Source organism: Cinclus cinclus, chromosome 6, assembly GCF_963662255.1.
Source record: "Cinclus cinclus chromosome 6, bCinCin1.1, whole genome shotgun sequence".
NCBI classification, from domain to species: domain Eukaryota; kingdom Metazoa; phylum Chordata; class Aves; order Passeriformes; family Cinclidae; genus Cinclus; species Cinclus cinclus.
Genome location: NC_085051.1, coordinates 40,005,772 through 40,022,599, shown reverse-complemented (window position 1 = coordinate 40,022,599; position 16,828 = coordinate 40,005,772). Strand labels below are relative to the sequence as shown.

At 49.2% G+C, this 16,828-nt stretch overlaps 1 protein-coding gene across 1 annotated transcript; it reads right to left on the bottom strand.

Moving 5' to 3' along the window:
• Positions 1–2,354: 2,354 nt before the first annotated feature.
• On the bottom strand, positions 2,355–7,958 carry BATF (basic leucine zipper ATF-like transcription factor). The gene is made up of 3 exons (XM_062495005.1): positions 7,180–7,958; positions 5,283–5,387; positions 2,355–2,808 (listed from the first exon to the last, which is right to left on the bottom strand). The coding sequence occupies exons 1-3, from the start codon at positions 7,243–7,245 to the stop codon at positions 2,602–2,604; spliced, it is 378 nt and encodes a 125-aa protein (XP_062350989.1). The 5' UTR covers positions 7,246–7,958; the 3' UTR covers positions 2,355–2,601.
• Between the last annotated feature and the right edge of the window lie 8,870 nt (positions 7,959–16,828).

The window sequence follows — 16,828 nt, the reverse complement described above, 5'->3', positions numbered from 1 at the left end:
GGAGAGGATGTTGTTGCAAACCCATCTCCCAGTCTCAGCACTTGCTGCTTATTTTCGTTCTGAGTTGCAGTAATATGTCTGGGACTGGGTCGAGCAATTCTGCGGGCATTGCACAGAACCCCACCCAGCCTGAAGGATCTAAACTTCGACAGCTCTGCAGCAAAAATATTGGCTGAGTGTCTGTGTGGGCATAGGTGACATATGCATCATAAGGTAGGACCTTCTCCATCTGCAGCTAAAACCAAGCTTAGCATTCTATAGCCATGAGAAAATACAAATGTTGCAGCACGTATGGAGATCTCTCACTGTATGCGACACTGCAAACTTCGGTGGGACTCTGTTGCATCCTCCAGTGAAGAGCATGAGCCTGTAGTGCCCTCCACAGCAAACCCCAGTCAAAGTAGCAACAGCTTTTTTCTCTGACTGTAAACAAAGAAGCATGGGAACATTAGAACCTTAAGGAGCAGCAAAAGTGAAGCAAAAAATCTAGGAGAAAATCCACCAGAAGCCCAAGGAGCAGAAGCAGACCCTGTAAAGACAAGCTCATCTAGAGCTGGAGTCAGTGTCTCTCCCAGGCTTAAAGGGACAAATTCCAGAGAAAGGCACCTTGGGAAGAGCCTGTGCAGCCTGACTGGCTCGAAGTATGGCCTGTGCAAGGAATCAGCAGCTGTTAATTGAACCAGTGGTTAGAGGAAGCCTATTGGTGTGAGATCTGGCAGAGAGAGGTGGTGTAAGACACACTGAAATTGTTCCTGTACATGTGTTCTGCGTGTCATATATGCAGAAACCCAGCTCCATGGCTGGAATAACCACCATCCTTCCTTATGTCCCTCCTTAAATGTGCTCATTTCTCATCCCAGAACCAGGGATGAGCCATCACACAGACAGGGAGGGCCAGTGCAATCACCCATTGTCTCAGCACTGCTTTTGTAGGGTGGACACCCAGGTCGATGTGCTGACACCAGGCATCTCTGACCACAGTGCTTCCCATGCTGGCACAGAAACTGGAGGCAAGAGGCTCCAGAACAGACTACGGCAGGAGAAATCACAGTGCTACCTGCACCTATCCTGAGGACAGCTTGCTGGGACAGGGCAGTATTTGGTTATCATCTTGCTAGTGCAAACCAGAGAGAGAAAATGCACAGAGCACGGCACTTTACAGACTTTACCCAATCACTCTTGAGGGCTGTGATGATGGGCCAAAACCCATCTGGAAATAGGCTGCTTCTCTGTGCCTGCAAGAAGGATATCTACAAATTTGGTCTATTTCCCTCATTTAAAAGCTTATGTCAGCTGCACTGCCTGTGGTACTCTGTGCTGTAAAGATTGCAGCTGATACTCCTTGAAGATGGCAACAGTCCTGAGCCACTGTTAGCAACAGAACCATTGGCAGGTGGGCTTCAGCCTTGTATATAGAGTGGGGCTGATAAGTGGGCTGCTGGCTGGTGGGGTGTAAGGTGCAGAGACTGCCTGTATGGACTAGTTTGTGTATCCAATAAATCAGACTTAGAACTACTGATCTACTCTCTGACTTTCAGGTTTGATCTGTTTCAATGCATGAGATAGTGCAGGAGCCTTTTGTGGAGCTGTCACTGATGGGCAAAGGGGACGAATGTAGGCTGCAGCTACATGCCTAACAAGAGTCCTACTAGGTCCTGCTTCTCCTGTACACTCCAGGAAAACACCACCAGCTCCCTCCATGCCACGATGCTCCTTCCCAGTTGTGCTGCTGGCCAAACTGAAGGGTCCACCAGCCCACCAAGACCTGCGTGTGAGCTGACACAACATGGCAGTGCACCTCAACACATGCAAGGGGAGCCTGTGGAGGCATAGCCACCAGTAGTGGGGAGCTGAGAGGGTCAGCAGGGAAGAGACCTGTGGTCCTACAAGGCACATCACACCCATTAGCCAGGTCCAGCCCTGCAGCAAGGGGGGACCCATCCTCCCCAGGGACCCCATCACCCCACAGACCATTGTTCCTCAGCCTGCCCAGCCTATGTGTCCCCCTTCTAAATATGGGGCTCTGGTTGCTGGTTCTAGATTAGATTCCTGTGCATGCAGGGCTGTTTTCTGGGCTCCAAGTTCTCCCCTCCTGCTGCCTGTGTCTTCATTGTATCATGCCAGGCCTTAGGAGTGACTCAAATCCTATTTTGGAAACCAAGAGTTAAGCATTTTCAATCTTTATTTTACAAAAATAAAACAGTTTTGCCCTGACACTCTGTGGCCCCCAACATGCCCCTCCACCCCTGCTCCCTTTCCTCTTCCTGGAGGTCTGGTTGTTGTATGCCACTGCCAGCTGCTCTTATGGAAGCTGCTGGTGCTGCACACTCCTGTGAGTCTCCCCAAACAAGGACCAGAGAAAGGGGTTGGTGCCCTTTTGTGACTGCCTCTTCCTCCCAGAATCCAAGCTGGAAACTGTCCAAAGATGCCTCATGGTGACTGCCATTTCTGCACAGGGACCAAGTCTTAGGCAAATCACTCAGAATACATACTTTAAGAAGGAATGTCTGTCCAATTCCTTCCCTTGGATGGAAAAGCAAGCCCCACAAAGTTACTTCTTGCCATCAGTGGAGCTGGCAGGCTGCTGTCCTGCTGACTGGCTCAGTGCTGGAAGCGTGGGGAGCTAATGTGGGGTTGGTGAAAAGAGTGTGTGGCATAAAGCACTTCTGGAGGTGGTGGAGGGGATGTCAGGATGGAGCAGAGTGGTTCATGGGAGTTCAGCATCGAGGTGAAGTGCTTCATTTCCTCTGTCAGCTGCTTGATCTCCCGGCGCAGGGCAGCATTCTGTCTCTCCAAGTCTTCACTCTCCTGAAGAGACAAAACCACAGGGGCTTCCTCAGCATGGGACCCGCAGGGATGAGCTAGGGACATGAGGGCTGTGGTCCTTTACCTCTCTGCCCCACAGAATTTCCAGAATGATGTATTTCTGGTAAATTCATCACAGAGCCGCGCCTGGGCAAGCCCTCCTCCCCCAGCTGGCCGGGTCGGGTGTGGGTGCGATGCCGGCAGCCCCAGCCACGCTCCCCGGCTCCGGCTTACGAGAATTGACTGTGGCTTGCTCCCGCCCAGGCTTTCTCGCTCCCTCTCATGCACACGCACATCTCCGGGTGCTTCCCGGGCAGCCCAGCCCCCGGGGGGGAGCACGTTGAATAACTGCCGTCTTTAACCAGAAAACCACCTGCCACAGGAAACCTGTCATGGCCCTGGAAAGAAGAGACTCACTGCTTCCTGCTAGCAGCCGAGGAAACCAGCGGCACCAAGGGAGGAAGGAGAGACGCTTGAGTCAGAAGAAAAGAGAAACCAAGGCCTCAGAAGTACTGAATTAATACTGGTATTAATGAGAATAACAACAAAGGGGTTAGTAATGATGCTCAGCCTTGTCTCAACAATTCTGAGAGCATCAAAGCCTTTGCTACCTCAGCTTCTGCAGAAGTGCAGCCAGCTCCAGGCTGAAGAATTGCAGGCATCAACTGACCATGGAGCCAGCAGCCTGGGTAGGACCAGAGGATTGGAAACTCAGCTGAGAGAGCTAAAGCAACACCCAGCACTTGGAGGCTCTGGAAAGCTGCACCACCACCGTGGCAAAGCAAACCTTCTGCTTGCCCCTCTGCTGCCATGCTGATTCCAGATGGTGCCCGATCTGTGCACAGGTTGAAATGCACCCAGCAATTACAGCTGCTGTCACAGCAGGAGCTCACATAGCAAACAACATCTCTCAGGTGTGGCCAAATGGTTTGGAAATCATGACTGTCCTTTAACTCAGGAACTGATGGGAATCACCCAGGGGCCTGGAGTCACAGCTTTCCCATGACTCATTCCCCTCAAAACTCAAGCTAGAAAACCTTGAGGCAGATGGAGCTGGTGGCTCCTTTCATACCACCATATCTCAAAATGAGCCATACTTTTCTGTGAAGAACCACATCAGAAAAACAAAGTCCCTGATGCAGAATCAAACAAAGGCAAAGAGTTCTCAGGGAATGAACCTAGGAGCAACAGGGGGTCACTGTTCACTGGAATTGGGGGAAAAAAGAAAAAAAAAGGAAAAAAACCACAAAAACCAAACCAAAACAAAAAACCTAGCAGAAATTTACCATCTATCATCTATTTGCCTCCCTGCATTTTTTCATCTGCCTGTTGGGAACCAGACTGGATTTAGCCCCACTGCCCCATCCCAATGGGAAGGCAAGGACTGTGTGCTGTCAATGCTAGCTGAGCTGTAGTAATCTCACAAGCAAGTGGTTGTTATTTGCTCTAAGAAAAGCAGCCCAATCATGCTTGGTGCACACCTAGGCTGGGTTTTCCTTGGGGAAGTTCAGAGCCCATACCTACCTCTAGGATTACTGTGGAGAGAGCACTGACCCCGAGGAAAGGGTATTTTCTCACCTCTCTGAGATACAGCTGCCTAGAGCCATTGCTGCTGACTGATGTAATGAAATCAGCCTAGAGCCATGTCAGCTCTAGAAGGTTCATCAGCTACTCAGAAAAGAGTGAAATCTTTGTCTTAAACCTAGCTCCAACCATGGACTAAGGGCACTATGTAAGGAGGAAGGTTCAGAACTGGATTCTCAAGAATTATTTCCAATAATGGGAATATGGAGGCTGCTAAATCAAAGGATTTTTTTTTTAATATGAGCTCAACTACCACTTTTCAAAGGCCAGCCAAGCCCAGCACAGGGATAATGATGGTTCCTGGCCACTGTAGGCTGCATGTTCATCTTTCCCACCAGTGGCCCAAAATACACGGGACGGCACTTATCAATGTGCAAAATGCAGAGCATCTCAGCCCTTATGCTCCAACACTGACTACATACACCTGCCCAAACACACACAGCCAGAAGTGAACATCCCTCCTGAAAGGCAGATATCTAATTCTTCACACCAGGAAGAGCTGTTGGGGGTGCCCACAGTGCCATAGAAAAGTATCTTTGTATGCTGTTGCACCTCTGCATAAGTGGTGGCATGAATGTCAAACCTGGGGAGAGCCAACCCAAGTGAGACTGTGCTATCAAAGAGCTCAGTCAGAAGAGGTTGGGAAAGAAAATCAATAAAGAAAGAGTGAGAGATAAAGATGGATTCAAAACTAGGTGCAAAACTAAACACTTCAGTCGCAGTCATCCTGGGCTGTGTGCTCTCACTGCAAGCACTGACTTCTGCATCCTGCCCTGGCCTCACTTCTCCTGTCCTGCCTCCACTGAGCATCTCTACTCCAAATCCCAGGGGAAAAGCATATTGACTCCTATGAGTCCTCAACACCAGGGATGAGAAACGGTGGGAGTGCTTACCAAGTGCAGTGTGTCTGCTTTCTGGGTTTGCCTCAGGCGGCTCTTCTGGGCAGCAATGCGATTCTTCTCCCTCCTTTGGACTTTCCTCATGTCATCAGAAGAGTCCTAGGGAAAGAAGGCATGGAAATGACTGGGTAATTCTCTCCCTCACCCTTCCCCTTCAGGGCAGTAGTTGTGAAAGGGACACAGCAGATAACATTAAAGCACAGGACACACCCTCCACCCTAGTATAAAGCTGTAGCCCAGGGGATATGTGATGCTTTTAGTACCCCTGTTAACAGGAGGCACCCATCTGACATCCTTGGGGATCCCAGCACAGCTGGGAAATGACCACTCTCCCTTCACCAACATGCTGGCCTGGGATATAGTTTGATGGACCAGAGTAAGGACCTCCCTCTGGAAAAAAAGATAGTTTGAATTCTTGTATAGAAAACTTTTTCCTTTCCTGTCACTCTGTAGGGTAATGGCACTGCAGACATTCCAGCTCCTTGGATAAACCATTTTTCCAGATATTCAGCCTGTGTTTTCCTCTTTTCACCCCTGTAGGTCCCTCTCTTCTCCACTACCCTTCTACCTCAGCCTTTATTTTTTGCAGACCCTCACAACACAATATGGCCCCTGCTTTGTTTAACTAGGCAGACTCGGAGCTTTTGGTTTTAACGCAGATCTTATTTACTCCACCTCTCTGTTCTCTGTCCTTACTATTTTCTGGAGTCCCCTGTTAGAAATGCCTGCAGCACTGACTGCAACACTCCCAAGCCCCTTAGGCAGGGGAGAACAGAGGTCTCCAGGCTTCAGGCCATGAGCTTCATGCACCAGCCATCCTCTGCTGAGGTCTGGTCCTTCTGCTGCCTTTTGACAGTTGAAACTGTCACACAGGCTTTCATCTTCTATTTTCATATTGCACTGCCCCTCTTGTGGACTCTAACATTCACACCACCACTTCTCCACAAGACTACAAAATCAGCCACAGAAGTTATCTTCCCAGCCATCTATCTGTCCACATCCTCTCCCCCCTCCCCCAACCCGACATTTTTCTTTAAACTTAACTGTTGTATCCTTGTCTTCAATACCCTGAAAATGTCTCAGATATAGCAGCTCCCATATCCTGCATCAAATCCAGTCTCTATCCTTTGGAAAACCTTGTGCTTTATCCCTGTCTTTACCAGGATGCAAACCAGGATTCATTCCCATCCTTGTTTGGAAGCCAAAACTCATCTGCCTAGATGAACCTCAAGATTTCTGAGCAAAGTCTCAGGCACTTGCTCTTGTTGCGAGCCCCAGAGAAATGGCAAATGACAGATAAAATAAAGTTTAGCCAGAAAAGGCAGTGAGAATACCTCAGACTTGAGTCTGTATCTACCAGCAAAAGACCTACCATTAAGGTATGCCACCCAACAAAACAAAATCCCTCTGTGAAGCATCACTGACATGAAAAACTGCTGAGACTGAACAGTAAAGAAAGCAGATCCAAAGTAGCAGGGTTTTTCTGGGTCCTGAGTGCTGTCCACAGAAGCAGGAAGCAAGCAGGTTGCCCCTGAGCTGCCCTGGTCCTGCCTGCTCAGGGTCCTCATCAGGGCACCAAGTCACACCAAAGCTTCCTGCCTGCCTGGCATGTATCACAGGGTCCACCATGTCTGGGGGTCCTGGGTCCCCAGCTGCCCCTGGTGTAGTCCCAGGTAACCAGGTCATCTCTCTGCCCATACCCAGCTCAGTGGCTGGAGCTTCTGCCAGGGCCCTTGGCTGAGCCCTGCATCTCTGTCCCCACAGCCATTCTTAGAAAGCTCTGCCGTATTACACTGTGAAAACACTGACAGTGGGTGCCCCCCGACTTCCTGCTCACCCATGGCCCACCCTGAAATAGCTGGGGACAGATGGGGAAGGGCCCCTGCTTTACCTGTTTGCTGGGAGGGGGAGACTGGCTGAAGCTGCTGGAATCACTGCTGTCAGAGCTGTGGGGCATGGCTGCTGCTTCTGGCTCCCAGGGTCTCTTCAGCTTCCTTTGTGCTCTTGGTGTGCCTGCTTTCTGTCTTGCTTCTCCTCCTCTCCTCTGTCCTCCTCCCTCCGTCACCTCTGATGCAGCCCTTGGCTCCCTGCTCTCACCTGTCCCAGAAGCACTCTGCCCTACCCAGCACTCCGACACTTTCGCTGCCTCTCCTCTCAGAGCTTCTGCACCTTCCCTTTAGGCCTCAACCTCCTGTGGTTTCTCAGAACCTCAGGGATGTAAACTGAAAGTCACGTGGCCGGAAACTTTAAGGCAAAGAAGAAAAGTTAGAGAAGAAGAAAGAAAGTTTTTAAACCAATTAAAAAAAAAAAAGAAGAAGAAGAAGAAGAAAAAAAAGTACATCTGGGAAAAATGAGCTTCAAAATAGTCAAAAAAACCCCCAAAAAACACCTTCAGGCAATTGAAAAACAACGCGATGGGTTTTCTCTGAGACAAACAGCAGAGATGGAAAGGAGGAAAAGCCCCAGCTCTGGCTGTGAAACTTGGACCCTCAAAAGAGGGCAGTGCGGAGGAGGTGACACTGGGAGCCTCAGAAATTCCAGGGGCACTGTGTCCCATGCCAGCTCTATGCAGGCAGGAGGTCACTCCAGCCCCAGGCAACCTCAGTCACCCCAAGGTAGCTGAGGAAATTCCCAAGCAGCCACACATCTCCCCACAACCCTCCCACCCCCTCCTGCCGCCCCTGACACCACTGACGTGGGTCCTGGGGAGGGGACGGGTGCCCTCAGCAGGTGCCACATAAACACAGCTTGTGCAGGTGGTTCATGTGGGCACAGTGTAGCACCAGTCCCATATAAGAAGAAAGGCTCAGCATCACAGAACATTTGGAGTGGGTTGAGTAGGACTAGTATTTTCTATAAAGCAAAGACATTTAGCACTTCAAAATATTTATTAGTTTGTCACCACTGGCCCATAAGGTAGTATCAGCCCTGGCAGACAAAGTGCTGTAGATATAAGAATCTATGGATCAGCCCATGCAGACAGCAGCAAGGAGAATCTGCTTTGGATCACCTTCTTCATCTCCCAGTCTGTGTTCTCTGGGACTACTTCCATCCTTAGTATGAGCCTCAGAAGACTAAAGATATGCAATCAGCCCCTAGGACAGCAGTGCTTCAGGGGTACCCTCAGAGCACCCCATGCTAGTGGCTCTGGAGGTGACAATGCAGGAGCAGGAAGTGCCAAAGCAAGGACCATTTGCTTTCTGATTTGCTCATGTCACCGGATCCAGCAGGGTGAGCCAGGGCCACATGCCAACAGGCTCTCCATCCAGAGACAGGAACACATGACTTTGGAGTTTTTAAATTCTTGCATGTGCAATAAGGAACAAATCTAGAAACAGGCATGAACCCATGCACAGTAACCCACTCCTGTGAAAAAACACAGCAATTCCCAGTTCCCAACTTACTGGGTTTTGTTGCCTGTGGGTCCTTTGGTTGAGCTTCTCCTGCCTCAGGCAGGAACAGCTAGCAAGTCTCAGCAGCAGGACATAGGTAAGGGCACTTGAGAATGCAGTTATGATTTGGGAAAGAGTATTGGAAATAATTTCTGTATTGCAGCACAGAAAACACACTTGCAGAGAAGCACTTGCTTGGAACACAGAGAAGACTTGCATGGGCACTGCTAGCATTTCTTCCTCACCACTCATGGAGCCAACACAGGAGCAAACACGACCAAACCAAGAACTGCAGACTGGGTGGCTCAGGGAAATAGCCTGATTTATCTGCAGTAGCAAAAATACTCCACTTTGACATATTTTCCTCTTTAGAAACATCCTGTGGCACTGGTGTTCTACTCTTAGCCCTTTTATCTGAACATTTCACAGCACTGAGTGTTTTTCCTCCTGGTGTGCTATATGGAAATGCTAGGATCTACCACACTTTTTAACATGGCCGCAAGGGTTTGCTTGGCACAATCCACACTGAGGGACCCAATTTCCTGGAAGTGCAGCCTCCCTGTAGCACACAGGGCTCTTCTGGAGCAGCTGGCTCCAGAAATGGAGTAGCCAAAGGCACTGGTGAGGTGAGAGGTGCTGAGTTCAGGTCTCCCAAGGCACTGGCTAGCAGCACAACCCTTAAAGGATCGATTAGCTCTCTGCATCTCTACACTTCCTCTGAACTCTGCAACCCTTTGCAGCACTTTCTTTCCAGGAAGCACACAGCTGGATTCCCACTCTCCCAAGAAAATCACACTCCTCTGCTGCTGAGCAGGTCTCAGAGACTGCCTGGCCTGCCCTGCATTGCAGGCTGCTGGATGGAGAGAGTTCCTTCCTCAGAGACAAATATCCTTGTTCCATTATTGGACAAATTAGCTGAATACCTTCCTTTTGTACCTAGCAGGGCCAGTGTCTGGAAGGCAGTTGAGAAGGTGGTGGAGCTGTTGTCAGAAGGTGGTGAGGGAAGCTGAATGTCCTGGCAGGAGCTGGACAGTCAGTGCAAAACTGTCTGGAATATGGCTATGGGAAGAGCTGTTTGTTGATCCACAGAAGGAGGGGTTTGAGTGCACCTTGGTTTGCCCAGAGCTGGGCTTTTATTAACAGCTGATGAAGATACCTCAGGAGAGAGCAACAGCATGGGAGAGGTTTTGGACACTTGGTCTTTCTGAGAAGGACTAGGAGAGCATCCCTTTTCCTGCCTTGTGCAAACACACTCCTTTCCCTTGAACTGGCCATGATGTTAATGAATTCCTACCACTTATGAACAAATAAGCATCTGTAAGTGAGACAAGTGTCTCCTGGTGGGAAGATGGGCAGAGCTTCACAATGCTTCTCTGGGCTGGGCTGGACCCATGTTGTCTCCTCATAGGCAGTGAGAGCCCCCTGCCATTTCTCAGGTCAGAGATGTGATCCTCCAACCCAGAACAGCAGAAACCACCAGTGTGGCTCCACCAGCATCTGCTCACAGCTTTGTGGGGTCTGACCTGGGCACCTGCTGCAGGCACATCATGGGGAGCTGATTTCCTGTGCCTCTGTCCAGGCTCCCCCCTCTAGGAGTGGGAGCTTCAGGAGTCAGTCTCCTAATCTCTGTGCTTGACTTAGGTGACTAAATTTACACTGTGAGTAGCATTCCCTGACTTTCTCTCTGGGATAATTTTCTTTGATCTTAATTACAGGAACTGTGAAATCCCTGTCAGTGGCACTGGAAAAACTCACCAGTGCTAGGCTACTGCCATACCAGCAGCTTGATGGAGAAAGGATGGTTCCAGAGGTTTTTAGGGGAAGGACCAACCAGTCCTGTACTTGTCCCTTGTAAATTATAGCAGGCAATGCTGAAGCGAGTCTTGTTTTCCCAGGACAGAGTGGCTGCAGGGACTCTGGAGCCTGGGCTTAGTGTGATCTCAGCTGTGAAGAAATGGTTTGAAAGCAGCAAGATGCAGGTCAGGAAGAACAAATACAAATGTAAAGCAAAGCGAGCTATAGGTAGAAGATCTGGGGAATAACTGATGGGGCAGCAGAATAGCATGGGAAAATCCAGGGATTGCAGAGCACTGAAAACTGAAGCTTTGCCAGCAGCAAAGGGGTCACATATTGACTTGGGGTTCTGGGGCAAGGCAGAGATGATGACTGGCTTGTGCTGCCCATGCAGGACATGTGCAGAGTCCCAGGCCAAGAAGTGGAGTAGTCTGGAAGAAAACAATAAAAAGAATGAACACACAGAAATATTTCCCTAAGAGAAAAGAGTGAAGAAGTTGGGTCCATTCAGCCTAGAAAAGAGAAGTCTTGGGGGTGGGAAGTGGGTGGTGAGGAAGGAACAGTTTTTCATATGTTGTAATGGAAAGGATGGTCAGCTGGTTTCTGTGCAGCCAAAGCAGGGTAAGAAGCAACAGGCTCCAAACACAGCAGAAAAGGTGGAGGTCTGACTTTTGAAGCAAGATGAGGTTAGGAAGACCTTGGGACGGGCAAATCAGGAAAGTTATTCAAGCCCCTTTATATGAAATGGCTGGGAAGAAACCTCTCTCAAAAGAAGTCCAGGTTGAATCCTGCCTCTGTGGGATGGATTATATTATGACTTTCCCAGGGTTTAAATAAGGAGAAAAAACTGGGGAAAAAAAGCACTACTAGAATGGGTTCCTCAGAACCAAGAGAGCACATGAGATATTTTCCAACCAGCACTTTTGCTTCAAAGCCTCTTTCCCTATGTCCCATCTGTGCAACCAATTTTCTCAGCACAGGTGGGTGCTCCAGTTTCCTTGTAAGCGTGCTGCTCCAGAGCTCTTGCCTGCAGCAGGTTTATGACAGCAACATTCAAAACAGCATCTCAGCCCATCCACCTCACTCATCTCATTTGCACAGCCATTCAGTGCATAGTGCTATTTAAAAATCCAGCCTAGACCAATTACCAACTTAAGCCTCCTGTAAACCACAGAGGTTGTTTCTGCTTCATACGTAGCATTTTATGCAAATAATTTCTTGCAATATTTGGACAATTGCAACAACTTGTTTATAATTTCTTACATGAGTTTGAAGACTTTTGCATAGAAATCAGTGCTGAGATGTTAAATGAATGGCTATGTTGAACTAAGTCCCTGCTCTCTACCAGATGCTTCTGCCATGTCCCGCTCTGCCAGCACATGTTGTCCTGTCTGCAACGTGGGCAGCTTCCCCAGACTCTGTCACCAGGGCTATTTCATCTTCACTGAGCTGAGTGTGAGAATGAGGTTGTGCCTGGAGAGCTGAAGCACAGTCCCACCAAATTCATCCCATTTGGCACAGAGCAAACACCAACACTTTCAGTCCTTACTGGCTGCAACCAGCCAATGCACAGGAAACAGGTACTTTACACCCAGAAAGTCTGATAAATGACAAGGGCTGTAAGTCAAGCACTCAAAATTGTGGAAATCCCATAATTAAATCCCTAAAGCACACTGCATTTATGTCCTCATGCTGTGTAACATGCTATGCTCTGTAGCTGCATGATCCACTAGGGTTTATTCCCTGGGATGGTCGTGTTACCTCCATCTTGTCCTGCAGTCAGTGTGCTCCAACATCCTGCTTTTCCATTTCTTCACGGACTCTTCTAATGCTCATCACTTCAGCACTGAGTGCTGCAGGGTAATAAATGAAGCTGGTTTTTAAGCCACCTTTTCAGGTCTGGAGCTGGGGATGAGGGGATTGAGTTATACCTATTTAACAGGTGCAAAATAAGACACAAAAGAGATTTAGGTCTTAAGTACTCATTCATTTTGGATACACATTTTGAGCCAACTAGGATCTAATTTTTTTTATGGTTTTAGCACTATATAGCACTTAGTTTAGTCAAACCCCAGATCCTGATGTCTGTGACTGCATCTGCAAATCTTTAACACTTCTTAAAGCAGCTTGGGAAATGAGGAAGATGCAGCTGCTCCTGTGAAAGTTCTTGCTTATGTGGCTCACCAACTCACAGAGTAACTTCAAGGCGGGGGAGACACAGACCCAGCTCTCCAGGGAGGCATCAGCTGTCTGTCCAGGAGAATCACCTTTCTTTCTGCAGTCTCTTGCTTCACCAACTTGACAGGAGTTTCCCAGCCCCGCTAAGAAAGGAGGCAGCCTAGCTGTCCAGCTTATTGCTCCCTCCAGCCAAGGTCCAGCCTGGGTGCTGAAGAGGTGGCAATCCAGGGCAAAATAAATGAAGTGATAATATGCACAAGGGCAGCTGAAGCTAGGCTGCCCAGGCAATCCCATTTCCAGCAATTTCTAGGTCTTCAGTACTTGGCTTTGTCACTTTTATGTGGGTTTGTTTGTTTTTTGTTTTTTTTTTTTTTGAATGTCATTAGTAATGCCTTTTTTTTGTTTGTTTTTTTTTTTTCTCCATATTTTAAAAGAAGGAAACTGTAGAAAGAAAGTGCCAAATGTTCTAGCTTTACAGATAAGGACACTGAGCTCCAGGTAGATGGGGTCCATCTGACCCCACTGGAGAGGAAGAGCAAGCCTGGCTAGAGCTGAAGGGTTGACAGGAGGTTGGCAGGGTCAGACCTCCTGCATATACAGGAGTTTCAGTCTCAAGACACCAGTTACAGTTCTGCTCAGGCTATTTTGAAGGGGTGAACCACATTCTCCTTCTCCTGTCCTGTACAGATCTACCCGTTGTGTATTTAGTTGAGCAACCTGTAATCTGTTCCTGGCAAGGACATAGCAGCTCATGAGCAAGTACTCAGATGTACACTTACGAGAGTCTCCAGGTCAGCAGATCTCAAACCCTGATAGAGTACATCCATTCAAGGCCAAACCTCCTCTTAGTGCTGTCTTCACAGGCCTTGTCTACCTTCTGGAATCAGTCAAAAATTAACCAGATTACCCAGCTGTGCTTGGGACACTGAGAAGGTTCAGCTACCAGACGCCCCCCAGTCAACCAGGGTTTCTTTGCTTCCGCTGCCTGGGCTGAGCCCACCAGTTGAACTATCCAAGCGCATGGACGTGGTGTGCGGAGGGCGCAGATGTTGTCTGACGGTTTGACTCATCTCAGCGGCAGTCTCGTTTGGTGATGACGGGGAAGGCCCAAAGAGGAAGGGCAGTGACCCGTTTAACCAGAAGGGTTGATCCACCCAGGGGTAGACTTACTGGTGATGGCAAGGGGCCATGGCCCCTTCTTCCTTTGTGCTTCCCAGTGTGTGCATTCCCAGGCAATCCAAGAGCAGGAGAGGTACATGTGGCTGTTCAGCCCGGCCAGCATGGCAGCAGGACTCAGCCTTGGGAATCTGCTACTGCTGCAGTGAATCCAACTGCAACAATCAAGGAGCAAAACTTGTGCTCCCAGGGGATGAACAATGCCTGATGGAGGGTTTGATGTTCACAGGGCTTTGGTTGAAGCTATGATCCATGGCATGGGGGTGGATGGTGTATCTTAAACTAATACATGACTCTTGAGTGTATTACGTTACTGCTTCATGACTCCATTCAGAAGAAAATATCCTTCAACACCACCCATCACCACAAAACATGTTCAAGACTCCCAGAGATTGAGTACAGCTTATTTAGGGTATGTTCTTGCAGATAGACTCTGAGACACCCACCTTGGCAGGAGGTGGCTGTGAACACTCATGCTAGTACTGTACTTTCACCCCAATGGGATCTGCTTCATTTTTGGATTACAGGGGTGTGTACACTGGTTTTCCCTTCTCTCCACCCCATTTGGTAGGAACAAGAGCTTCCCAAATCCTTCAGCTCACACAGCATGATTGGAGGAGGTGTTCAGCACAAGCAGCTGCGCCGACAGGCTCACATGCAGTGAGTTTGTGCCCAGACACGTGTGGGGCTTGTACAAGCAGTGCTGGAGCCCAGCATGTCAGAGGCAGCATGGGGGAGGACAGGCAGCGTGGGGCAGAGTGGCTGTGAAGGAGGGGACAGGGGAGCTGTGCAGAAGGTACACTTGGTGACTGTGCAAGTAGCACTGAATGGCAGAACCACACTGGCAGAGTTACCAAAACACACAAATGGGTGTAAGCCCCATCAGCCCAGACAGTGCACTGGCATGTGCTGTCACACCCTGGCACACACAGCTCTCACCTGCTGCCAGCTCTCTGGGAGACAGCCCAGAGTTCCAGAGCAGGCTGCTGAGGGAGACAGCGGCAGGGCTGAGGCCCTGACCCAAACCTGGTCCATCCCCCAGAGCCCCCAGCCAGGGCTCTTCAATTCCTTTTTTTAGAGAAACACAAGGAAGGAGGCCCATGGTCAAACACCCAAACACCAAGGGAGGACTTGCTTAGTGCTGGCTCTTTCAGAGGGCTTGTAAATTCCCACAAATTTCCCTGGGGGGGTTCAGAGCAGCAGATGGAGGGAGGGAGAGGGACCACTTTCAGGATCATCAATCCTGTGTTTTCCACTCTTACATTTTGGTACCCTGGCAAGAGAGAGGTGCTCTGCAATCAGCCTCCTGGGACAGGGGTACTTTTCTTACAGCTTTGTATGTGGCTGCCAACACCAGTGCCCAGATATTGGTGAACTGCAGCCTCCCATGGCACTTCATCCCTCATGGTGCTTTGGAGGTGGGACAAGGGAGAGGTGCTACACCCGAAGCCATGCCAACAGTGATGGTGCAAGGCCCTGACTTGAAGACTTTGTCCTCCTTGGTCCTGGTGTCACTAATAATGCCAAAATTGGTTTCAATGAAGGGACAGCAGAATAGAAACTCCTTGCCACTATTCTTTACCTGACTCCCAAAGTAGATGTCCAAGAATCATGCCATCTTTTATCTTATTTAAGCCAAACTTTTTAACTTCAGTTTTGGGTATCCTTGTTTCTCATATCAATACCTGATCCTTTGTGAACCATCTGAAACTGTTGGCCAGCAGGGCATCTTGCCCACCTGCACAGAACAGTTTGCTGGCTCTCTGAGAAGTGTGTCGGTTTACCAGTGTGAAATGAGTTGTCTTTCCATTTCTTTGAACATCTTGTGAGGGGGTGAGCAGAGGAACAGACTTATCTCTAAGCCAGGAATTGCTCTGCACATATCTATCACACAGCATTTCACTAGTTTCCACTCTAAACTAGTGGGACTTTTAGTCCCTACACAGGGAAATTTTCATGCAGCCCTAATTTAGGTCAGCACTATCTTTGGATGTCTACTGATTTCACAGCAGGGAAGACAGAAGCAAACACAGTAGCCCAGGGAAGCTTCCCCGGATCTACCACGGCATTACAGTTATAAAGGATGTATGTACTCTTCATCCCATTCCTCATGCAACCTTCTTCCTTTCCCACTGCTGAACTGTGAGAGGGACCCACCAGGTATCTCTATCTTGAATTTGGAGCACAGCCTTGAACCCTTTGGCACTCACATCTAAACCACCCAGGTGTCAGCTGGCACTTAGGCACACACCAGAGCATGTCTGGGAGAAATGCAGAGGCGCTGCTACCCCAGCATGTGAACTTGGCTGCCAAGCAGTGTGGGACCTTGCAGCCACAGCAGATGGTTGGTGTCAGATGAAGAAATGTGCTGCTCCAAAGCCCTGCCTGAATGAGGCTCCATGTCACACAGGGTACACTGGCCGCTTGCATTGCTCACAAAACTTGTGCATGTGATCCAGCAATCTGCAGGTATTCAACACACAGCAGAACAGATGCCTGTATCCAGTTTGCAGACACAGAGAACACCTAGCACCTGCAGCTGAGGAGATTTGTTTGGACCAGTGAGTTTGGCTTTGCCAGCCAACACTGACTGCATGGAGTGCCATCATGCTGCCCAGTCATACAGCAGTGCCAGCATGTACCAGCACCTGATTACCTTAGATACTCATCCATTACCTGCTGTCTGGAGCTAGATAGTGAATCAGGTCACTTCTTCCAGGGAAGGTCTGCACAGAAGGGATGCTTCACTTAGCAAAAACCTGCAAAAAGCAGCAGTGCCTCTGCTTGGCACCCACAGAGTTTGCCTCTGTCACAGAAGTCAGTAACCCACCTACTGAGAGGCACTTGCCAATACCCACATGCTAGCTCTAGTGCAAATCCCCTCTTGCTGCTTGTCTGGTCACCAAGCGTTCAGCACCACCTTGAGATGAGCTGTCAGTAGCCATTTTTATCCTCAGCCAGAAGCTACATGTTAGCCTCCATCAGATTTGGGAGCCCACA

What these genes read in the sequence shown, in the direction of transcription:
- BATF (XM_062495005.1), bottom strand. Translation starts at nt 7,245, where the DNA reads ATGCCCCACAGCTCTGACAGCAGTGATTCCAGCAGCTTCAGCCAGTCT. An exon ending in CTCCCCCTCCCAGCAAACAG is followed by an intron (nt 5,388 to 7,179) that starts GTAAAGCAGGGG and finishes TTCTTTCCCTAG; the next exon opens with GACTCTTCTGATGACATGAG. An exon ending in AAGCAGACACACTGCACTTG is followed by an intron (nt 2,809 to 5,282) that starts GTAAGCACTCCC and finishes TTGTCTCTTCAG; the next exon opens with GAGAGTGAAGACTTGGAGAG.